This window comes from Hemibagrus wyckioides, linkage group LG22 (assembly GCF_019097595.1).
Source record: "Hemibagrus wyckioides isolate EC202008001 linkage group LG22, SWU_Hwy_1.0, whole genome shotgun sequence".
NCBI classification, from domain to species: Eukaryota; Metazoa; Chordata; class Actinopteri; order Siluriformes; family Bagridae; genus Hemibagrus; species Hemibagrus wyckioides.
The window spans coordinates 6,816,656-6,842,915 of NC_080731.1; the positions used below are offsets into that span (position 1 = coordinate 6,816,656).

A 26,260-nucleotide genomic window follows, 5' to 3' on the forward strand; every position below is an offset into this window, starting at 1 on the left:
CCTCTCTATTGTACCGAAATCTATATAGGATCAATTGTCTCTGTCCACGGTACTAAAATCTAAGCTAAACTGCCTCTGTCCATGGTACTGAAATCAATTTGTGTAAATCACCACTGTCCATGGTACTGAAATCAATTTGTGTAAATCACCTCTGTCCATGGTACTGAAATCAATTTGACTCAAATCACCTCTCTATTCAGATCCAATTGATTGATTGATTCAATTGAATTGTGCTGAGAACATTTATATAACTGCAGCTGTGCTCTGTATTGTGTGTGTGTGTGTATATGTATGTGTGTGTGTGAATGTGTGTGTGTGTGTGTGTGTATGGCAGCAACCAATTTAGACAGCACTAAATAAAATGTTCCATTATGTGATTGTTTATTATTAAGTACTTTACTCATTTATCAGTATCTGTACTGACGTGAGCCAAAACATACCTTTAAAAATGTTATTGATGCATCCCTAACTGCAACTGTACACAATGGAAAACAATCGCTGAGGCCTATGGTGACAACCTGAAACAAGATCCCGAAACACTCACAGTTGTATTTTCTTTTATTTTGTACAGTCTTATTTTCTTTTATTACTTACAGTCGTATTTTATAACTAAACAACTAACCATGTAATGTAGAAATGTAAAGCCCTGTATTAAAACCACAGTTAAATCCAAGTAGGGAATATCATATTCTTCTATGTACTAATAATACTGAAACGCTGTGTACTTCATAAATGTCAGTCATACACTACATCATTAAATTACAATCACAAAAGAGCTTTTTTCATCAATTAACAGATCACAGACATAAACAAAACAAATGGCACACACCCACAAATAGCAGCTAAAATATTTATATATAAAATTGCATTGATTGGCTTGCATTAGAAATGCTATTAGAAATGAGAAACCAGAGAACAATGGCTTGTGCGATATGTATTTGTGTGAACAGCAGCTTATCTAGGTGTCACATATTTAGTATTAAAGGGATACTCAAGAGTTTATCAACATTATCTGTGTTCACTGGATCTGTACAGTTTTGTCAAACTACCATGGAAAAGAATTTCAACACGATTTCCTGTATTAGGAAAATATCTTGTTTGACCAAAGTCCAGTTCAGGCAGACGCTCAGAGAATTGTATTGAATTTCTTGCCTCTAGTAATAACACAGATACTTCAGATGGTGGACAGAGATTAGGATTAAAAACTGGTGGAGTATCCCTTTAATCTGTAGAAGGCACACAGTTCCAGGCCTGAAGGATCACAACACTGGCCAATTTTTTAACTCTTGACCACAAACTCTGCACCGCATCCCTTCATGATGTGTGTAAAACAGTGAACTGTGCAAAACTGCATCCAGAACGGTGGGCCCTTGATTTCACAAGAAAATTCACACTAATTGCTTTAAATCCAGTTTGTCCGTTTATCCTGTTCAGTTTACTTAAGATGCATTAGCACTAAACAAATTACATTACCTTCCCTTTTTCCTTTCTAATAATAAATGAAAATACAAATCTGTCCTTCTTAGAGTTAATAACTGTTGTACCTACAGTATGTGCATTGATGTAGCCTCTAGGGGTGTAAACCTCAGACTTCCACAATATATGATGAGATAAATTCAGTTCGTAAGGCAACGATTAGATATTTGACAATACCCCTGAATCTGCTAAAATATCAATTCAATTGTTAAGGCATTTCAATATTTTTGATGAAACCTCTCAATCTGCTATGACACAATAAGAATTCATTCTTATTCGATTCATTAGGTAACAGTGTAATATTTAATGCCACAACTAAATCTGCTATGATATGATTTTGATTCCTTAGGCAACAGTTGCAGCCACCCAATCCATTATCTGTATCACTTATGTACACAGGGTCGTGAGGACCTGGAGTCTATCCACGGGGACTCTGTGCACAAGGCAGGGGACATCCTGGATGAGGTGGCAGTCCATCGCAAGGCACAATTGCCAACAATTTAGATATGCCAATCAGCCTACAGCACATGTTCATGGACTGGGGAGGAAACTAGAGTACATGGAGAAAACCCCCAAAGCACCAGGAGAAGATGCAGACTCCACACACACAGAGCAGAGGCAGAAATCGAACCCCTAACCCCAGAGGTGCTGACCAGAAGTAAATAAAAATAAAATGAAAAAAATAAAATAAAATAAAATAAAAAAATAAAATACCACTGAATGTGCAATTTAATGCAATCTGATTTCAATCATTGCCTTTTAAATTGATGTGTTGATCCATATCATCTGATAGTTACACCCCTAGCATCCTCACTCCTTCCTCAACGCATGTCATGGCTCGTGTGATTGCCTGTCTGGTGCCGTCTTTGTCTTCTCACCGTCTTGAAATCTTCATCCTGTTTAAAATATCAGATCATCAAAACCAAAAAATTCTCTTTACAAACCAGATTTTATTTGACTTATTCTACCGTATCGGCGGTGTCAGCCGTCTCGTCTGTATTCTCGTCCTCTTCCTCCGTGTGTTCGTGCTCGCTGCTAGCGTAGGACAAGTCCAAGTCAGACAGCACTATGTCCTCATCGTAGTCTGTGTGATATTCCGATTCCTCTGTGATTCAGAGGTTAGGGTTGAGTACAATGTTTGAAATAAACAGTCTATAAATGTAAGGTATGCTCTAAATATGGCTCTCACCTTCCACTATGGCCTGCTTCACCGGCTCTATCCGGGACACAATCTCAGCCAGGTCAGTGAACGAGGCATTAGGACAGGTCACCACCTGCAAGACAAGAATACAGCCTCATTACTTATTCACTGATATATCTTCAGTTAGGAAAAAAAAACGATTATGCAAAATGTATAACAACTCCCAGTGTAACTCATTAAAGGTTATTAAGAATTCCTGAGCAGCTGCTTAATGTGCAAGTAATATTCAAGATATGTTATGAGCTAGCTAGATACACATGGTCCGAAAGTCAAGAATACGACCAAATTTTCATGGAGGCAAATTGTTTTCTATTGTGGAAAATTACACCATCATTTTTAACAGTTATTTAAATGTTTACAAACGTAAACAGAAATGATCACTGATTGCAAACAGTAGCAGTGATTAGGGGGAAAAAACAGGAGTGCACAAGGTGTTATTAGAAAATAATCAACAACATTATGGTGTGATGTGGCCTGACAAAAAGTGGAGTTACTGATACCACACAAAAGTTGGTACTTTTCCAACAGAAACACATGCTGAAAAGTTTTATTCCTCTTCTACTACAGCGAGAGAGAGAGAGAGAGAGAGAGAGAGAGAGAGACACAGAATGAGAGAGTCGGAGAGGGGGGAGAGAGAGAGAGAGAGAGAGAAGGTAAGCAAGTGAGAGAGAAGGTAAGCAAGTGAGAGAGCTAAAAGAGCAAAAAAGAAAGAGTCAGAGAGAGAGAGAGAGAGAGAGAGAGAGAGAGGGTGAGAGGGTGAGAGAGACAGAGAGATAGAAAAGTAAGAGAGAAGGTAAGCAATTGAGTGAATGTGTGAAAGAGAGAGAGAGAGAGAGAGAAAGGGGGAGAGAGAGAGACAGAGAGAGAGAGAGAGAGAGAGGGTGAGAAGGGGGGAGAGGGAGAGAGAGAGAGAGAGAGAGAGGGAGAGAGAGAGGCAGGCTGATAAGGGAAATTAGTGAGACATTAGTGAGAATCTCTTGGATGTTCCCCACATTAAACCTAATGATAAATCATTCAAATGCGTGACATGTCATTCATTAATAAATGAAATAGTGTAATCACAGGCAGATTGCTGTGCTATAAGTGAAAAAACACACATTGGTGCTCTTGCTCTTGTGGAACTCCTCCTGATGTCGATCTTTCAGCATTTTCTCCACCACACCACTGCGACACCACACATCAAACACAGTCTTCCCGTGCTGATAACCCACATCCTGGGGGAAAAAAACCCACAGACAGATCGAATGCAGATGAGATGCAGGTGTAATGCTTTCTTTCTAATGTTAATTGCGCTGTACTGATATTCATAAAAGGTCACTGTAGTCATCATTACAGCTCCTCCATATTTAACCACCTCAGACGTTACATGAATATGTCTCTCACTTAGTTTAATCATGTGGTTATGGTGAGAAACAGGATTAGCCATAGCTCTAGATGAAAAACTAGAGGTTTAGTGCAGGAGGAGAGAAAGAAGGGTAAATTCATAAGATTATAAATGTCCTTTCCTGCTGTTCCTAGTGTGTTAATCAGTGGAACTGTCATAAAAGTTTTTTTTAATATATTCTACACCTTAATTAATATGTCAGAATGGATGGTGGTTGGTAGATAAACCTTTAATCATACTCTGGCATCCAGCCAAAGTGCATCACACATCACACTATTTAATCCTAGATCTCAGTACTCAGAGCACACTATGATTTATTTGTGATACATCTTGTGCCACTTAAAACACAGGATCGAACGAGCGAGAGAAGGTTGCTCACAGCGATCTCGTCGAATTTGCCAAACTCCAAAGTGCCATAGCGGTCGATAGCAGGTCGGATGTACTCGCAGTAGTCGCTGTCTTTCACCAATTCCAGCTGACGCACGCAGCACACGTAGGCCAACCGGGTCTGGATCTCCGCCATGTTCAGCACCTGCAGGGTCATTCATCACTGTTACAGATCGCATGCCTTAAGGAAACACATTTTTCATGTTACTGTTTGTTACTCAGATGCCTGCAGGCAAGCGGAGCCAATAGAGAAAAGGCAATGAGGCAGTTTGCTTGCTATAGGAAAATTTCAAGCAGATGGTCACTACTTCACTATATTATTTTAAGCAATTTTGGGGAATATATATTTTTTATTACTGCTTGTCACTGATGTAGGCCTACACTGCATTATTTATTCCCAGAGCTGCTTCCAGAGTCCTAACCTTCACTTTCTCTGCTAGAGGGTTCAGGCGTTTCCATAGCAGCCACCACCCGGATAGAGAGTCTCCATAGTTGGTTAGGTTGGTCTCATCCTGGCTGCCTACATCAATTGCAATCACTACTTTGGCACCCATCGAGCGAGCTACATCAGCTGGGAACACAGGAACACATGGATGTTAAATATCATAAACTATTAAAAAAGCTATTCGAAATCATGTCATTAAAATGCAATCCTACCAGGCAGGTTGTTGATATAACCACCGTCCATGAGTAAATGTCCATCTTTTGGGTCACAAAGCGGAGGCAAGTAGCCCGAGAGAGACATGCTGGCACGCACGTACCTCCACAGAGAACCTGAATGGAAAGGAGACCAAATGAACATACAGAAAGACCGGAAAGACAGGAACAAAAGAACAGAATAATACAACTGACTGACCGTCAGTGTGCACTCTCATGGCAGAGGCCGTGATGTCTGTAGTGATGTTAAAGTATGGAATCCAGAGGTCCTGTAAGAATACACACACACTAGCTCAATATCATATAGCGGAACATAAATAAAAAGAGGTTGCACATCTGCATGACTAATCACAGCGCTGGTGAGATTTCTCAGGAGAAAAATCCAATCAGGATGCCTCAGAGACAAGTGACAGTCCAGGTCTGCTCAAAGGGAACAGAATCAAGCATGCCGAACATCACATCAACTTTCAAGCTCAGCAAGCGAGAACATGCAAGAACAAATGTAATTACAGGCCATTGTGTTATAATTAACATTCTTGTACTGTGCTGTATGTACAAATCCCTTAGCGAGCTCTTTAACAAGCTCAAGTTCTCCACAGGTGAGAGACTGGTTTAAAAAAAAAAAAAAACCCTGCAATTGCAAAGAAAATATTTGACAAGACTTCAACTTCTCGTCAAACATTTAACCCTGTTCCATTTGTTGACCCAATGCCCTGTGAGTTGCCTAACACCATGATGGTGGAGCTGTAACTTTAAAGGACCCATGAAGTTCCTTAAAATGTGCAATGTTAATCAACATGCTGCAATTTCCACTGAAAAAAGAAGTCAAGGAGGGACAGAGTGGGAAGTCAGACTGGTACCCACTCTGCAAAATGATGTCCTCAATGTCATGAATGTTTATAATGTATTCATTTAAATTGTTTTGGAGCAAACTAGATTACAGATAATCTTATCTCTCTCTAGAATTTTATCTCTCTCTAGAATCTAAAGTGTCCTGCATATATAAATCACCTTGCCGGAATTGCTGTTACCGCAAGAATTCATATCAGCAATGAGTCTTTGGCTGTTCAAACGTGTGTTTTAATCAGTTCTCTAACTATAAGTTGCTTAAGAAGGAAATGGTTTAAATTCGTTCACTTTGAAGAAGAGGTGAAGGAGGTGAAGAAAAATCCTCCCTAAGCAAAACTAATGCATCTTTAATGACAAATATGGTTAAGCCTGGACTGTAAGGTAAGCTATTTAATAATAGGAGTGGCCACTCTGACTTCCCACTCTGTCCCTCCCTGACTTCCTGTTTCAGCGGAAATTGCAACGTGTATTAACACTGCACATTTTAACGTCTCCTTTAAAATCACAGCTTTAGTTCTGACTATTTGAAAGCATGTCAAATTCTCATAGAAAACATCACCTTATCAACAATTACACATTTTTAATGGAGCAGCCACAACATAAATCCCTTTGTTAGCTGTTACATATGAATAAATAGAATCCAGGTGATTTTCCCCTCAGACAGAACCACTGTTGGAGAGCTGCTGTTAGAGATCATTAACTAACACTTCTGTCCAATCAAAATTCAGCAGTGTTAAGGTATAGGATTCCTATAATAAACATTTATTACCACATTCAGCATACAATAACAAACCATACAACTTTAAATTACAAAATGAAAATCATTTATACAGTATAGTAGTAATTGTTATTTTTTAATGACTCCCGTGGATTATCAGCATTTATTTAGGATGGAATTAATGAACAATGGTTACTATATAGTATTTAGTTCACATTAAAATAAACCTCAATTTATATTTATATTGCTTTTTAGACATAATCTATATGATTTATTTTAAGGAAGTGTACGGTTTGTTAATGTTAACTAACACAGCAAGTAATGTTAGGTAAAGAAACCTGTGATGAAAAAATAATATTGGTGCCCGAAGAAAAGATCAGAAAAAATAACAGAATGTGTCTTTTTCCCACATTATTAGACTAATTTCAGGGAAACAGCTGGTGTTTAGTGTATTCTATACTCAACAATCAAAGACAAAACTTAATCTAGGGCTAAAAAGAAGTCCACTCCATTTCCCACCTCGATTTGTTTGTCCTTAAACAACGCACTGATGCTGGAGTTAAAGGATGCGCCGGTGAACATGGAGGTCACTGGATATGTCAGGTCCAGGATCTTCTTAAACATTGAACCAAACTCCTACACAGCAGATGAGAAAAAGTGTTTTTAAAAAAGAAAAGCTGTTATTAAAACAGGACTGATGAAACGGACGGATCATTGTTCTCACTATGGCCCATTCGCGTGCTCTGACTCTCATTCGGCTGTAAGTTCTCTCCTCGGCAAACAGCGCCGCCATCAGGGAGCCGACAGAAGTGCCGCCTACCAGATCAACAGGGATCCCTGCTTCACACAGAGCCCGGATGATTCCCACCTGAGAACAGCCTCTGCCGGGTGGAGAAGGTCAGTCAGCTGAAAGGAATTTAATACTGCAACAATAAAGCTGCTTATTCAATCACATCATAAATAAAGACTGAATCGTTTTGAATATAATGGAATAGTAGATTTCTTCCTAATAGTATCTCAGGAAGACTTTCCTTTGCCACTGGCTTGCTCATTAAACGTGAAATTTATCATTTATATTCTGAATTTAAATATTTCTGTATAGATGCTTTACGACAATGTGCACTGTTAAAATCACTATTCAAATAAATTGAATTGAATTGCTTTGTATCATCTTTTCACCCATCTTTAAGATATTCCTGAATCTAATAGTTTAAAAGCACAGACAAACAAACATTATCAGAAAAGGAAGAACAAATGCACATCCAATTAAACTGCAATGCTATTAAAGAGTTGCTAGTAAGCAAATGCTAGTAAGCAAAGAAGAAAAAATTGCAGTGGACAATATGACTAATTTGTTTTCTGCTGTGTGCCAAGCCACTGTAAAACAATACCATGTAATCATTAGCAATCCCTCCGTATTCTATTGACCAACGAGACCACCCACTTGTTTTATATTGACTCAAAAGCTGTATCACAGGTCAAAGTTCACCTAGATAAATTTGGCGCCGAAGAGAAAGTAACCGTCTTGAGAAGCGAATACGAGTCTTTCACGTCCCACGTCCTTTCCGCTTTGTTGTTTTGCCCGGGGAAGACGCCTATGCGTGTTTGTTCTGACCGCTGCTTCAGCTAAAAAGCAGAAAAATGCCATTTTATATTTTAACCCTTACCTCTGCTATACCTCTCTTACTCACTTGCTTAGGAATACCAGTGCAGCTGCTCATTCATGGAATAATAACTACTCTTTACAACTGTGCTGAGCAGAAAAGCATTTCAGAACACACAATATATCAATCCTTAAAGACGGCTGGCTGACAGGAGTGGAACCTGGTGTGGTTATCTGCTACTGTAGCCCATCTGATACAAGGTCAGGTGTTTTTATTCCTTTTTGAGATGCTTTTCTGCTCAACATGATTGTAAAGAGTGGTTATTTAACCTATTGTGGCCTTTCTTTTCGTTCAAACCAGTCTAGTCGTACGATTTAGAACTTCACCAGTTCTAAATCGTAAATATTACGGCTAAACTTTTGGCACCTGTGGAGCTCATTTGTATTATAAACTGGATGGAGAGTATCACAGATGGCGGTGAAATTAATTTGATGGTTAAGTCTACAGGAAAATATTGAACAGTCATTAGCTAAAATCAGTCATCGTGCCATCTATATGGACATGTGGATGATTGATGATGCTGCTGGCAGCAGGTGCTGAGTGAGTGAGCAGAGATGATGAAATAAAGTGTGCATGTCTGAGAGAGTGTAAGACAGACACACAGAGAGAGAGAGAGAGAGAGAGAGAGAGAGAGAGAGAACTGTACCTAGCACCTCCTCCCCCCAGCACCAGGGCTATGGCATTGCCTGTCAGCACTCGAGCCAGGCGAGAGAAATCAGAGTGGCGGTCTGGGGGCTTTTCAAACACACGCTGATACATCTCTCTCTGAAAAGAGTAAAGAACACAAGATTAGCTCACACACCTGTAACGACTGCAGAAATTCAGCGCAATCATATATTAATTTGAGATTAGCATTTACGTTAATACTGAGATGAGCATAAAATGGCTGTGTGTCTCAGATCAGGACCAAGCATTATCAGTTAGTTTGAATGAGAGCGTGTTGGATTTTGCACCAGTTTCGGCAGACTTCTCCGGCTGAAAACCCGGCGAGGGCATGACATGTGCAGATGTCTGGAAATCCAGCTGCGCATGTTGAGCCATTCGGCTGTTCCTCTGGGTGGAGGTCCGTCCTCACGATGCAGGAGCACCAACTGCTTCTGAGCCCGGACCGCACTGCCCTCCAACATCTGTTCCAGCTGAAGCAGACAAAAACATGCACATGAATGTTCATTATTATCAGTGCTTTTGAATTCTCAACACCGATTGGCCAGGTGTTGATTCATTTACTATAACAATAGATAACATGAATAGTTCCACGTTAATGGAAAAAGAATGAGACGTTTAATTAGCATTTTTGAAAGATTCTTTAGTGTTGGTGCCGTGTAACACTCAGAGGTGAAGCTATTTTTCGGTAGCTGTTGCTGTTTAACAAAGTATAATGATTGAAATACTTTCTAAGGAGAAACTTATATAACATAATTTTGGAAGTGTCAGAGCTTTATTTTATTTTGATACATGCAAGTCTTCTGGATCAAGAGAGAGTGAGAGACAGAGTGACAGACAGACAGAGAATGATTTTTTAGAGCTGCTGTAATGTAAGTGATAACACAAATTAACTTTGGGATGGTAACACACAGGTAGCGTCACACTGCTGTTGTGTTGTTCTTTCAGCTCTTGTCACTACAGCAGATCTTCTGGTCCACATATTTGATCTGGCACTGATTCTACACCCGAATCCCTTCCTGATGCAACCCTCGCAATTTATGCTTGGGACCTAGAGTTAACTCCTTGAGAGTTGTCCACCAGGGGGCAAGCATAAGCATAGAGCGCTCATACACAAGGGCTTTATTCCCTACTCATATCTTAATAATTAACATAATAATGATAGTGATTAACTCCTAGGTTAATTAACTCTCAGTTACACTTACAGTTGTGTTATTGTAAATACATTGTTGATTGTATTGCTTTGGCCATTTTCTAAAAGTTATGCTAAGAAAGTTCTTTTAATAGAGGACACTACACATCAAATGCCTTTGGCTTGAAGAAAAGGCAAAATTAAAAACAATGTTAGACCTTGAAACTCTTTACTCTGTCAATGTGCAATTTACATCATTTTATCGCAATGCTCAAAGCTGTCCTTATAGTTTTAGAAGCTCTTTGACACAAATTATAGACGTCAAGACATCAACTTCTATGTCAAAGAACATGTGAAAAGAAAGCAGGTTTGGCTCTAGCTGTAATCACTGCCTGTCATTTTAGTTTTCTAGACACTGAGTTAAACAGGCAGGTGAAGGATATTATTAAACACTTAATTAACTGAAATTAACTGGTTTATGTCCAGTGCTAATTGCTAGCATGATCCATTTCGAGACCTGAGGTGTGAGAACACCATCAGTCTCTTTTATCAGTATTATAGGAAAATTGTGTAAAGCTAAATCACCAAAAAATTGCTCTGAATGTTCATGACACAACTGGTTTACACTTAGTGACACCCACAAGCCGATATTGACAAAATGGTGAGCGTTCCCTAAACGTGCCGTGTGTTAAATCGTCCAGTAATGTAGCTCGCCCACTGCAGCTACCATCAGCTACCACTGCTATCACTCTTCATGTGATTTGGAGAGACATTACTTTTGTCCCAATTAAGTAGCTAGCGTTATTTGTCTTAATTTATGGATTTGTTCTGGACTATATTATTTTAAGTCACTGATATGACAATATGCCAATCAATCAGGATTTACATTAGTGAGTTTCTCTTACGCATAAACGTAACAAAAACCCCAGAGGTATTGTATTTCTAAAAATATTCTTTTTATTTAATTAAATAACTAAATGCTCGTGTACAACAAATTTCTGTGAACAAAATTTGTGTAATATATCCAGCTAGAATAAAAGATAAAAGAGCCCAATTTGTATATGATTGGAGAAATTTCAACCAAAAACTGCACTTTTTTTGCAACCTATAAGCAAAAAAATTAAGATTTTAAGTCTTTCAGTCAATCTAAATTTAGACAAACGTTTCAAGCATTGAAACAAACCCTGAGTGATGTTAATATTTAAGGAGCTCATTCAGTTTGACCGTAGTTCATTGTGTACAGTGTATAGAGTACAGAGTGTGTGTACCTCTCCTACTGTGGGCTCCTGCTCTCCCAGTCCCACAATGAGAATACAGTCAGCCTGTCGGATACAGCGCTGTGTCCACGGTGTCAGAGTGCTATCTGACTGGTACACAACAATCCTGTGAATGTCCTCCTGCTGGCCCAGCCAACTGGACAGCCGATACTCATGAACGCTGGAAATGAGACAGGACAGTATCACAGAGATAGAGTAACTGGAAGAGAGAGAACTTTTTCATAATTGTTAGATCAATAACCAGGCTGACCTGTCAAGTGCTGCGGCACCCAGGCGCTGTCTGATGATGTCACTGGTCAGGAGTAAAGTAGGGCCTAGGATAGGGACAAGGTCATGAGCATTTGTTACTTGTACAGATGTATTGCTGATATATTTTGGTTTATTAAAATATGCTTCTAAAGTATATTATTCTTCTCATTCTCTCCAATAAAACTCACCTGTCACCTGTCAATGGGTCATATTAATATACCTAACATATATTAAAATGATTTTTCATATTCAGACTTGTGGAAGGCTGTGATTTGAAGTTACCAATAGCACTGAGAGCATGCTGCAACTCCAGAGTGAAGGCTGTCATGGGCACGTCATCAGACACAGGCAGGATGGAAACGGTGGACAGGTTGGAGACAGGATTACCTGCATCCCACTTACTGCCAGAAGAGTGCAGTCCAAGACCATGAGCTGGGGGTGTGCCAGGAAAGAAGCGAAAAAAAATGAACAGTTATAAATATTCAGTAATGTTTATTAATGCTATATGATTATTAGTATTAGCAGTAGTAGTAGCAAAAATGGCGGTAGTAGCAGTAAACGCAGTAGTCAAAGAAGAAAAAGCAGTGGTAGAAATAGTATTAATAGCAGTTGTAGAAGAAGAAGGAGGAGGAAGAGGACAAGGAAAATAATGAGGAGGAGTAGCAGTAAGAGTAAGAATAGTACAAGTACTATAGCATGGAGGAGGAGGAGGAGGAAGAGGAAGAGGGGGGAATGACGAAGACAAGAAAGAGAAGTAATAGTAGGAGGAGGAGTGGGAAGAAGAGGACAAGGAGGAGAAGTAGTAGTAGTAGGAGGAGGAGAAAGACATGGAGGAAAAGAAAGGGGTGAAGGAGGAAGAGGACCAGGAGGCAAAGTAGTAGTAGTAGGAAAAGGAGCAAGAGGAAAAGAAGGTGTCATAGTAATAATAAAAGAAAGAGGAGTCATATTAATAGTAGGAGTACTCATGGAAGTAGCCCTAAAAACAATGAATGCTATAAAAACAATGAATTTTGTTACAAATGAATTTTACTATGATTATGATTTCTGCTACTGACAAAAGATTCAAATATACTTATATATTGTTATATAAATCATATGGTCACAATGTATTAAAAAACTTTCAATATTATATGATGTAACACGAAAGTCAAAAGTAAAATACACCTGTTTCTCCCTACACACCTGATAACGGTCCACTGACTTGCTGCATGTTTCCCAGAATCTTCTGACCGAGGAGATGGATCAGTCTAGTCACAACCTGTCCAAAAATAATATTAGGGTAAAGCTCAGAATGGATTTCCCTCTGTCTAACGTTACTGTGTTATTATTGCTGATTGCTGGAACCTGAGGGTATTTTCTTTTGATGGAGATCAGCGCTCCTTCAGGCAGCTTAGCCAGCTCGGAGTCTCTGACTGCGTGAACTGTGGTAGCTCGGTTCATGTGGGTCAGAGCTTCCACCTAAGAAAGAATGTGAGGTTTCAGATGTTAATAAAGGATCAGTAGCAACATATTAGCCTCTTTAACTGCAAACAGCGAGAGGGCTCTTACCACGCCGATGAGGTCACCTCTCCCATACTCTCCGGCCAGCTCTTTCTTTTTGTCCTCCCTCATGATGACTGAGCGCAGACGACCGCTCAGCACGATGAAGGTGCTGTCTGACTTTTCACCCTGCCTGAGAGATAGTGAGACAGATACAGACCCAATAGACCCAATAGTTAATAGATAGTAAGGTTATAAGCAATTGAGACAGAGGTGGAAAAATGGTTTATTCATTTCACTCGTCATTTCACTCTCTTGGGCAAAGTCATATTTATTTAAAAGACAGACAGACAGACAGACAGACAGACAGACAGACAGACAGACAGACAGATAGATAGATAGATAGATAGATAGATAGATAGATAGATAGATAGATAGATAGATAGATAGATAGAGAGAGAGGCAGTCAGACAGACAGACAGACAGATAGATAGATAGATAGATAGATAGATAGATAGATAGATAGATAGATAGATAGATAGATAGATAGATAGATAGAGAGAGAGGCAGTCAGACAGACAGAAATAGAAATAGATATATAGATAGACAGACCGACAGAGATGAAAAAGGAGAGACAGCTAGAGATAGATCAATGACAGAAAGAGAGAGAGAGAAAGAGGGAGAGAGAGTACCTATAAACGGCCCTTCCTGCCTCCACAGCCATCCAGTCTATCGCAAAATCAATCTGTCTGACGAAGGGCGAGACTCTGCGCACAACTGTGTGAGCCACATTCAACACCACCTGTGGCTCCTCACGCATCATCCTGCATGTGTGTGTGAAATCAAACAATCAAAACACACTTCATAATACGGACACTTTTATTAGCTGATCTGACAAATGTAAACTCCAGTGTGTTGCTCAGCATGTTTCATTTGCCTAAAAACTTTATGTAGGCTGACAGGCATCTTTAAATTGTCTGCTGTGATGAGTTAGCACCCTGTCCAAGGTGTCCCCTTCCTTGTGCCCGAGTTCCCTGGAATAGGCTCCAGGTTCCCTGCAACCCTGTGTAAGATAAGTGCTAAAGAAAGTGGATGGATGGAATGAAGGATGGATGGATTACGAATTCCTTGGGTATGGATGACTGTCTAGCACTATTTCTTTAAATAAAATATTGTCGACAAATTGTCAACAAGTCGTCAGTGAGCGTTCTGGCTATGGGCTGTGCTGCTGTCTGCTCACATTGCATGTAAAATGATATTTTTTGAGACTAGCTGCTGTCTCCACATGATATGTCTCGGGATGTGATGTGCAAAAGTACAACAAGTACAAAATGCAACTCCAAGAAGCTCACACTGTGACTCTGTCTCCACAAACCGAATATGAAGAAATCGTGCTGTCTGACCCGAAACATAATAAATGTCTGCTTTCGCTCCGACGACTCAATGCAGGTTTTGCTCAGTCCAAACTCGCAGTAAAACGCTCACCCACACTGCCATCCATCTGAAACTGTTTGTCAGATACAGCCATAAGACCTCCAGGAAAAATCAATGGATGCCACTTTTCAGATATTAATCACACGTGACCTTTGCCAGAAGAGTTGAGAGGAATATCTGCAGGACTATTACTCACATGAGGACTTCACTGCACATTAATATCTCCCAGGAAGAGACCTATGGTGTGTATCATTTATGACTCCATGAACAAAGCAGTAGTAGAGAAGAGACCGAGGTTTGCCGCCACAATTCAAGTATTTATTTAGAAACATGACCTCCACTAAAAACTGATAACAGGATTTGACACATTAAGCTGTTAAGACTATACACCTAATTCTGGACTTAATGCTACTCAGACAGCTGCGTGAGCTGTATACATGAGTTTGTGTGTCTTATTCACACACAATTCTGACCTTGGGACTATTTTCTTGCCCAATATCAGGTCACTGATATCTGACAGTGTGATGTGACCACAATCGGTCATGTTAAAACTTATCTCTTGGGATGAAATATACACAAAAACTCTGATGCTATTTTAGATCAGTAGTAAATATAAAACGATGACACATTCATTTATTTTGATTTTCTAATGAATACAATTATATATAAAATTGAGTTTGAAAGTTACTGATATAACTCTGAAGAAACTCTGAATACGGTCCATTATACATAACGAAAAATTCATTACAACAAATGTATGGGCTGTCAATAAAATCTACCTGACAGACTAGAGTTCGTTTAGGGAGATCTAATTACTGGTTTGGATGCATGTGGTTGCCATGGAGAAATCTTTAAATACCTTCGAAATGATTTCATAAACACATGCCGCAGAGGGACATCATGTCAAAGTGACACTGAGTGATGGGTAAGAGACAGAACTGTAAAAATCTCTCGTCTAATCTTGCCAAAGACAAGGCGTTCATCATAGAGTGCATTTGCAGAGATATACACAAACCATGGTGTGTGTGTGTGTGTGTGTGCTTACGTACTCATAAAAGTGTGTTTTGGAGATGGATAGGAAGCTGCAATCTCGGTGAGCACGTACGCTAAAGATGAGCGGCTCTCCAGTGAGCACGGCCAGGTGACCCACCAGCTCACCCGGGTGAGTCACAAACAGACACGAGTCCTCGTTTCTGTCAATCATCCGCTGGTACACATGCAGCATGCCAGAGATCACAAACTGCATGCTCACATCCTGAAAAATGAAAAAACGAAAATCCAGAGTGTGAAATGTTGCGGGCCAAATGTCTAACTCTGAAACAGCCTAACAGCCTGGATATGTGACCCCAAGGGATACAGGCTACCGATTTTTCCACCACTTTTGTTTATTATCATTGTATATTAAAGATAACTTCATTTTTACAGTAAAATTATAATATAAATGTGCATAGAATACATAGGAAAATCGGATCATGGTTAAGATCATCCAGATTTGAACTATTCAATTAAACCAATGGCATTTTGAAAAGAACAGTCACAACAAATGTAATATACGTTACTTATTAAAGGACAAAATTGTTTTTGTCAGTTGAACTCTTGAACATTACAGACCTGGTCTCCTTGGTTTGCTATCACACTTCCAGCCTTCACTTGTCTCAGAGTAACTCGGCCTTCCAGGAGACTTGGATCCTGGAGGACAAAAGACATAAAAAAAATCAATATTATTAAAAAGCCTGAGGCCTGACTCCACATTTACAGGATTGTATTTGTTTAATTATTCCATGCAGAACAAAGCTTTGCCTGGAGCTGGATGATCTTCAGCAGGTCTTTCTTGGCAGCCTGAAAGATGGCGTTGACTTTGTTGTGGTGGACGTGGCCGGAGTGCCCCCCGGTGTCAGAGTAGTGGTACACGGCAGAGGGAGCGGGCTGCATGGTCACGCTCTTCTTCAGAATTGACTTGAGAATACAGAAAAATAGGATTACAGGAAAAACATGTGTATGAATTGGGTAAAGCTGACAGGTTGTAAAATGTATGTGAAATTACCTTGTATGCTACAGGGTTTGGAGGGAGTTCAGTTTTCTGGGCAGTCACTTCATCAAAGGCTGTGCTGAGATCACTGCCTCCTGCTGTACAAAGGAAAAATGGCATTGTAAAGAATTATACCTTTACACTGAGAAATATGTTCTTACTTTGATTAACAGCAGCATCCAGATCAATAATCAGCCATTATCAGCCATTATCACTCATTTATTTTGACTGTTTATCAGGTTTTATTGCTTTCATCTCTACAGTGTTTAGGCGAGTTTCTCTTTTGGGATGAAGATATTTTGGTTCTGGAGCACCATGGCCATTTTAACAGCCAGGATCTGATTATAGGTTTAGGATAGAATTTCTGTGTCTGCTAATAAATCATTCATATAGCCTAGTTACCTGCCTAGTAGGGCTGCACAATTAATCGATTTTCTAATCGTGATTACGATTACAGATGCCACGATGAATCGCTTAAAGCTGTGATGACAAAAAAAAAATCTACTTATCTATACTTATTTAATTATTCTGTGTGCTTAAGGGGTGTTTATTGCATGTTGCATTGTGTGGGGTGTTTTGTTATCAACCTATTGTTATCAACGCCCCGATTATCCACTTGCGCATGTCTATCTCACCATGCTAATTTCACGAACATGAATAATAGATAAAGAAACATCAGATAGTTTGCAAAGTGTTGCTGAGAAGAATCAAGAATTAGAACCGAAAAGAAATGCTTTATCTGTGGTGTGGAATTATTTTGGATACACTAGCTATGATGTCAAGCGGCATGTTATAGTGTGTTTCTGCACCATTCAGCGACACCATGAATTAATTCAATCATTTTAGCCACAGAGTGCAATATGACCAGTGTTTTAGCATGAAAAAAAGCAACAAGCCATGCGAGAACTGCAACACACACTCCCATCACGACCTCATTGTTTTGTGCTTCTCCGCATCCGGCAGGTTCTCCAAGAGAAATGGAGATAACTGAAGCGCTTTTTGTCATAATCGTGCAGCCCTACTGCCTAGTTACCTATAACCTTAAATCAAAGCCAAATAGGTTTGCTGAGACACTCAGAACAGCCTGTAATCAAACTACCTGAAAGTGAGCTTTCTAATGGAGTGGACATGGAACGAGATTTCCTGAAGGCCGCTGATGGACTCTGCATCGGTCTGGGCTTCCCATCACCTGCAATAACCAGAATCAAAATTGCACATCATTTAAACTGGGACACTGGAGAGGAAGGAAACAAATTTGGAGTCATTCCCTTTACGGCTGGGACAGTATATACGGTGCCAAGTCTAAAATAGTGAATAGAAAAGTGCTAGAAAAGTGATATCATAAAAATGTCATTTTCAGATATAGCACTTCCTGGGCCTTTTTTTGGTTAAGAACTCATTTTGATTTACTCTGCTGCCCTGACCAGGACAAAAACAATCGACCTCTAGCTGTTACCCTTCTGAATAAGACATTCTGCTTGATGTGAAGCCGCAAGAGTCGCAAACTATACTATATTCATTCATTCTTTCATTTATTTATTCATTTTCACTAAGCACTTTATCCTAGTCATTGTCATGGTAGATCCTGAGCAAGTGCCATGAAGACTAGTAGTAAATACACCCAGGATTAAGGTTAAATTATTAATTAAATTACACCCATTTTTATAAAATACTGAATAAACAACAATCCTCTAATGAAAACTGTAAATAGATGGCATATTAGATGATTAACATATTATGAGTTTTATACACTTTTCCATAAAACTAACCCGCATCGCTTTGCTTCTCTGTGCTTCCGTGCACAAGTTTCTCAGGTATAGCTTCCTCTCCGGAGTGCGAGTGTCTGCGATGGCCTCGGCCTGGGCTTCCCTCTCCCAGCACCCTGGCCACGTTCTCAAGAGGAACGGCCTGACTCTCCTGAGACACACAAAACACACATCTGGATATGTTAGATATTAAAGATCCACATGCAGATCTATTATCAACAAAACATACCAGGTGAAAAATATCAGAGAAGACAATAAATGATTTTCAACAGCAGTTTCCCGTTGATTTTGCTATATATCAGTATCAGTATCAGTTCTGACCGTGTTAAACAGCTCGGTGGTCAGCCCCAGGTAGTTGTGCAGGGCAAGGAAGGTCACTCTCTGCAGACGCACCATCATGATCTGTATAAAATACACAGTTAACTTAATGGATTTCCAAAGCTCTTCTGTTTATTCATCTGAGTATTATCCATTCAGGCTGTACATAATATGATGACTGTTGATATATTTTTCCAAAGCGCCTTCATGGAAATATGTTATCGCTCATTAGGTAACTTGCTAATTCAATGAACCTTTTACATAAGCTTCAGCCTCACTAAGGGAGTTCTTCAGGGGTTAGATGCTGGTCCAAACTTTTTCCAAAGTTCATACTATATTCCAAGGCTTAATGATTGGTTAATATGCCTTTAAAATATGTTCAGATCTTCCGATCATCTTTAGGAACTGCTTTATCCTGGTGAGGGTCATGGTGGATCCTGGGAACAGGCTCAGGATGGGATGCCAGTCCATCTCAGGGCATCAGGTAAACACACATTTTCCCATTAATGCAAATTAGGGTAGCCAATCCACCTACTGGCATGTTTTTTGGGAGTGGTCCTGGAGGAACACAGGGAGAACACGCAAATACGAAAACCCCAAGCTCAGGATTTGAACCAGGGACCCTGGAGATGTAAAGTGGGAACACTAACCACTGTACCAGCAAAATAATACCAAGTAAAATAAGTGCCACTCCAAAGCTAACATTTGCAATCTTTAATTCAAAGACAGATTTGTATTTTGCTGTGTGAAATAATCTGTACCTGAACAACCCGGACCAGTGTTTCAGGATATTTCTCAAACACCGACTGAAAGGCTGCAGCAGGAAGACGGAGAACAGTGGACGGAGCTGCAGCGCGGGCTGATACGGTCTTATAGGGGGCTGGATATCCCTACACAGGGTAAATACATGACGTGAAACATCACAGTAGTAGCACAATGAGTAGACTGAAACATTTAATGAAGCACTGATGAATCTTACAGTAATGACATCCAGGATACTAAGCAGACTGTGAACACTGTCTCCAGGCAAAACATGCTTTACCACCAGCTCTGTCCCGTCCTGAGAGGAAAGAAGAAATCGTTTATTTGTTCTTAACCACAGACATCTTAGGACAGTGTGCTACTAATTAAACATCACTATATTCTTATCTAACGAGAACTGTAAGCTTATTTTGAACCCATGATGTTCAGGATTATTTTATAATAAAAATAATCTTATTTGCTTACATTAACTGCTGTTTTTTATTGTGTCTACAGCATGCAATCAAACAAAAACCCCACACGTGTAAATTGTGATCTATACTATAATGTTTCCTTTGTCTACTTTAACATGCACTGAAGTCGTTTTAGAAGGCCCTGTACTTACAACCTGATTAACACAGAGGTCAAGACGGCCATTCTGCACCACAAAGATGCTGTCGTCTGTGTCCCCGGGCCGGAAAAGTCCTTCTCCCTGCTGCAGCTCCATGAACACCATGTGACGGCACAGCTCCAGGAACAGAGGCTTCTCAAAGTGACCCAGAACCCTAAGCACAACACAGAACACATGATTTACTATGGTGAAGCGAGAAATCTACTTTGTAAAAGGCAGTCACAGTTACGTTTCTGAGCTAGTCACTGAAATCTAGGAGTTCCATTCTCAGACATGTACCAAAAACTAATATAATGGAGCTTAAAAACAAAACTATTGGAACCCACCTGACGTTCTTTAGCATGTACAGGACCTCCGAAGGCAGGTGAGAGTTTTGAACATCATACTCGGTTAAATCTGCCTCCAGAACTGACGGAGGCGGCTCTTTGGGCTGAAGAGTGGGCGGCTCCCGTCTAATACGCAATATCCTTGGTGGATAAAACAAAGAAAGCAAAGTGTGACAGACAGTTTGTCTCAAATATCTACTGTTAATGGCTAATAATAGCCCGACTGCGTGTCAAAGGGTTTATGTACTTGCGTGCAATTGAAAGAACTTTGGTTCTCTTTCTGGTTCGTTTTTGAGACGCTTGACCTGAGCTGGCTGGAGAGGATAACGTCTGCACCTAAAGCAAAAAAAACATGACGGATGTCAAAATATGAGAGTTTCATAAAAAAGAGTGCTCTTCGTTAACCAGGGCTGGAGTGATATGATGAAACTATATTTGGTTTTCGGCGGCATCATGAAAAGAAATCACTATGAGATACTTTCGAAAGAAAAGCAGATTTCAGTTTTCAGTATTCAGAACTTTGGTAAAAATGTCAAGATGTAGCCATGTAAAGTGTTTTCCCAGGCCAATCAGTACTGTGATACAAAGTAACATCATGATTTGTATTATTTCCATATTGTTTACAGAAATTGCTTACAGCAGTGCTTCCCAAACTGTGGGCCGTAGCTAGGCTAAATCAAAATATTAAAATAATTACAATATTTTAGAATAGAATATAAAAAGCTTCTGTTACACACTTTGATTCAATATAATTGTAAATACTATGCAGACAGTATGTAGTGGTAAGGATTCAAATATATTTGTAAAGAATGTTTACATCATCTTATTTTCACCAGGATATAAAAATATTACATTTTATGGTAGTTCTCATAATTCACATGAAATTCTTATAAACTGGTTAATAAATGTTGATAATTTTGTGCAAAGAGACAATCTGCTTTATTAAATATATCTAATATACAAATATATGTATAAATATATCAATATACTGTATTAAACAGTACTCTTTAACTCTGTACTCTTTAAACAAAGAGGTTGGGAGGGGAGGTCATGGAGCTTTTGCTATGTATTTGGGGGGCCTTACCCCTCTGAAGTTTGGGAAGCTCTGGCTTACAGTAACATCAGGCTGTATCACATCACCTACCCATACAACCATCCATCCATCCAACCATCCATCCATGCAACCAACCAACCATCCATCCATCATTCCAACAATCCATCCATTTTCTGAACCACTTATTTCTGTAATTTATCCCAAACGACTTTGGGCACAAAGTGGGAGATACCCTGAGCAGCACACAATTGTGCACACACTCACACAATACCGACAATTTAGATATGCCGATCAGATTATAACGCATGTCTTTGGACTGGAGTACCCAGAGGAAACCCCTGAAGCAGAGGCAGAATGTACAAATTCCACACACACAGGGTGAAGAAGAAAATTAAATCCTCATCCCAAAGGTGCAAGGCACACGTGAGCCCCTTGTTAATCATTTAAATATAACAGCAGTCTTTTGTTACATCTAGGCTACTCTAGCATTTATATGACTTGGTTCTGATGCACTTTCCTGAGCGCTGGTATTTTGTCAGTGGTGTGCACTTTCAAAAATCATTGTTATTCACTGTAAAACTGATGGAACATTAAAATCTGTTTTTGTAATGATTTGGTTTTATTTGACCTCCTTTTCCTTGTTAAATACATTTAGATTTCTGTAAATGTTGAACCAAAATCTTTTTATGCTTCAGTTTAAAAGGTATTTAGGTTTGCATTTAAGCAGCCAACAGAAAGTGTACCTTTCTCATTATTTTCCGTCCGTAAAACATCACTTTATCCCTTTTCCTGAAGCGATACTTGGGGGCTTCAGTTTGCTGTTCTGTAAAACAGTTAAAAGTCAAGTATTCACAGCAGAAAAAATATTGACTATTACAAGCACGCCACTGTAAATGTCGTATATCACCAAGGGAAGGTGACTAGACTTGCATTATAACCTTGCACTATACTGAAACAGTATCAGGACCATTTATACAGACTTATTACTGAGTAATAAACATTTAAGTGCCTTTTAAAGTTTGGCATACATACTTGCTTGGTATCTTCTGTACAACAAATATATAATAACACTTATGAGTGAGACAGCAGCTGCTACTCCAATCAGCACACCAGTCCACTGAAATATCAGAAAAATACAGAAATCACCAGACGCTTTAATGATTTTAAACATGTCAGTTTTATTTAAATGAACGTGGAGTCTTACCATACTGGTGTGCATCTGGTCCTCTAAAAAGTTCTGCAGCCGAGCCCTAATCTCCTCTCTGGAGGGAAAAGCTGCCTAATGAACAGAACCCTTAGTGTTATTACAGAAAACACACACACACCTAAATGTATTCACCAGACCAGCATGGTGTTATGTACTCAGAAAAAACTGAAAGTCTGTTGACTTAAAACTTACTAAAATGGAAGTCTAGAGTCTGCAATTAAATACGTGGGAATGCTTGGGTAGGAAAATCGTGTTGGTATAAGGCGGCTTGATGTGACCCAGAATTAATTATAGGAATTAATTTTCCTATAAATGTACATCCGGGAGAATTGTATTCCTCTTGTACGACATAAATGATGTGTGACTTATTATTATATAGTTTTTATATAACACACCACATCATAATGCCTTACATTCAGTAAGTATTCTCTATATAACAGCTTAAACAGATAACATCAGGTTAGAAAAATAATTGTAAAATCTCTTCATGTGAATGTTGTAGACATTATATAACATGCTATAACATAACACAGGTCGTATATTTAGTAACACAAGACACAAATTCTTCTGTCTGAAAAGACTTTACATAGACTTCCATTATAAATGAGTTATTATATATAAGCACATATACCAGAGAATAGAGACCAGGTTCAAAACTAAATAATGTGAGTATCAGCTTTCTTTCCAAAGTTCGGTGGAGAAATTAGAAATGCTTACTGGATAAATACTGCAGCTGTCCTCTTCTTGTATCTCGTCCATTACTGTCACAGAAAAAAAAAGCTTCAATTCAGTATGCTTAACACAAGGAAAGTGGTGAAATCAACACAATTTGCACAATATACAATAGACAATAGTTACACACAATCACTTACAAAACTGACTGAAATCTTTTACATTTTCAGTCATTTACAAGGAACATGATATAGGACCTGTCAGGAACCGGACACATTAATGCACTCAGGTTGAAGAAGGCCTGTCATGAGTTTTTACCACCATTAACAATAATATACTTTAACCCTTTTTACAAGTACTCTGGCAGAAAGGAAGCCGACTTATGGGACACTGTCAAACAGTATAAACATATGAATTAATTTATCGCTGCAAGTCTGATCTAAAATGAGTCAGGACTCTGTTGGCTTTCAGTGTGAGACGTGTGTTTTTCCCTCTGTTGGATAACCTTACACAGTATTTTACTGGTTGACGATTTTAGATGCTTTTAGGGGCTTCTCAGAGAGCAGAAATGGGTTTGATATCTACATTTACTTTTAAAAATAGAAACATTTGTGTAGGAAAAAAAAACAAATCCTTTGTTTTTTGTTTCTTTTTAGAACTTTTCTATGAATATGTTGCCCCAGTAGGCTGAGTAAAAACAGAAGTACTTAGAAAAAATTAGAAATTCTTAAAGTTCTGAGCATCTACTTTCATATGAGCTTCATATTAACCACCACTGTGGACTTAAATGCTGAACATTCCCAAAAAAAAGAGAGTTATACTGCCCTCTAAGGTGCTAAGGAACGTTTTACACCTGCACCATCGAGAGCATCCTGATGGGAAGCATCACAAGCCTGGTTTAAGCACAAAGTAGGTTACGCGAGCTCTCCAGAGGGTGTTGCTATCATCTGAGGGCACCATCCCCACTGAGCTCCCTGCCCTTCAGTCTATCTACAGGCAAGCAGAGCTGGAGCAAAGCCAGAAAGATAGTGAAGAACCTCAACCATCCAAAACAATGCACTCAGATCTCTGTGCAGTCACGAAAGGGCTGCCACTGCCTGAAGGCAAACAGAGAGAGCATGAGGACGAGCTTCTTTCCTGCAAGCCATTCAGGCCCTTAACCAGGACAACAGATCACACTAAAGCTGGGGCTCGTCTACACAAAATCCACAAAGTCCACAAACTATTGCACAGACCTTCATTTCAAAATACAGTCATACGGCTTCTGCCACTGATCTGTATTTATATATTATATTTTAACATTTTGTATTAGTAATATTTTTTATTAAAAATTCTATTTTTATGTCACAGACATTAAAAAAATGACACTTCCCTGCTTGTCATGCTGTATATGGTCTTGAATGTGAATAATACAATTTCAACTTTAAATAATTGCTAATAAATGTACGTCTTAAATATCAGTCCTATTAATTTAAACACAGGGGCTTGCACAAGTATTCACATTATTTATTGTTAGAATGCAGAACTGATGCAATATGAAACTTATGTGCAATTACATTTCATTTGGTCTCATCTAGGAACATCTTAAGAGCCTCTAATTCACCGACCAGCATGTTACTGGGAGATGGAAGGAAAAAGGAGAAACCACAAAAAACCGCACACAAGGAGTTTAGGGAAGAACCGCACAGGGGTATTATGGTCAGTTGTCCACAAACCTTTAGCCATATTGTGTATATGAAATAAATCATCACAAAATAACCCGTACTATTGAAACAATGGCCCATAAAGTTTAATTTATTTATTTTAAACGTCTCATATGGTCTCATTTATGAACAATTTAGCCTTCAATTCACCAAATGGCATGTTTTCGGGAAGTAGTAGAAAACCAGAGAAGCTGAAGGAAACTTTCTCAGGCATGAGGAGAGCATGCTGAAGTTCACAGAGACGGTAACCTGTGCTACAGTAATGCTTTAAAATGTGGAGTGGGTTATGAAGGGTGATTGACAGGTGCATATCTGGTAATAATTGCTTCATCAATGCCTCACAATAAGCGACAACTTTCTAAGAGCTTCTTCTGTCAAGTTGTAAAACTCAAGAGGTGAAATGGTGAGATGTTTTAATCCATATCATGTCAGTTGACATATTTAAAATGGAAAAATGTATTGAATCTGATCCGATACTGATCAGGATTTCTGATGGTCAGTATGACCAACAGTTTGATGAAGAAACCCAATATAAAAAGTATACAAAACATCAACTCAGAAACAATGTAGACTCAATGTAGCACGAAGACCTGCTACACATTTTTATATTTCTACCTGCAATAAAAGAAATCTACAAAGTATTCAAGTGAAATCTGAAGTAATTGAGTGAAAGAGGATTTCATTCCTCCATGATCCTGCCTGTCAGTGGTCATAGTAAACAGACCCTGACCACTGCACTGGGTGTTCCAGGGGTCAAAGTAAAGTCAAAGTCGACATAAAGTCATACTCGACCTGATAAAAACAAACCACAGTTCAGCAGAGATGTTTAAAGCACGCCTGGAGAACTTGTGATTTGTTTATTGATGTGACAGAGAGTATAAATTCATCAACTAGTCTACAGTATCGCTATGCACACCTCCACATGCCCGCACGCGCAGCCCAGACACTCTATAAATACAAACAACAACATAAGCAACAACTAAGCTTGCAATATTGCAGAAATCACTTGCACGCGAGTTACAGATTAATCACCCAGAACCGTTATGAAAAAAATTCCCTGAAAGATTTAGAAAGATTACTCACTGATTTTTTATTCCAGCTCCCCCGCCCTCCCTTTGTCAACACTATAAACTTGTCTTCTTGAATCAATGCGCGCGGTATGATTTTTCCCCCTAATCATTTTGTGTCAAATCCTGCCTCCTACTCAACGATTGGTTAGAACTTTATATCACAGCTTTCAATT

The 26,260-nt window shown here is 39.2% G+C and overlaps 1 protein-coding gene across 1 annotated transcript; it reads right to left on the reverse strand.

Moving 5' to 3' along the window:
* Positions 1-543: 543 nt before the first annotated feature.
* On the reverse strand, positions 544-26,194 carry pnpla7b (patatin-like phospholipase domain containing 7b). Its single transcript, XM_058375661.1, has 36 exons — positions 26,101-26,194; positions 23,360-23,403; positions 22,640-22,714; positions 22,468-22,552; positions 22,179-22,258; positions 20,629-20,717; positions 20,382-20,522; positions 20,050-20,209; positions 19,663-19,743; positions 19,445-19,573; positions 18,687-18,767; positions 18,369-18,516; positions 17,699-17,788; positions 16,615-16,697; positions 16,371-16,526; positions 16,182-16,259; positions 15,620-15,825; positions 13,829-13,960; positions 13,206-13,329; positions 13,002-13,115; positions 12,840-12,915; positions 11,940-12,089; positions 11,659-11,722; positions 11,400-11,568; positions 9,290-9,472; positions 8,983-9,101; positions 7,397-7,553; positions 7,192-7,308; positions 5,305-5,374; positions 5,106-5,222; positions 4,871-5,019; positions 4,441-4,593; positions 3,775-3,891; positions 2,666-2,750; positions 2,445-2,581; positions 544-2,372 (listed from the first exon to the last, which is right to left on the reverse strand). Exons 2-36 carry the CDS (start codon positions 23,399-23,401, stop codon positions 2,298-2,300), a joined length of 4,032 nt encoding a protein of 1,343 aa, XP_058231644.1. The 5' UTR covers positions 23,402-23,403; positions 26,101-26,194; the 3' UTR covers positions 544-2,297.
* Positions 26,195-26,260: the final 66 nt, after the last annotated feature.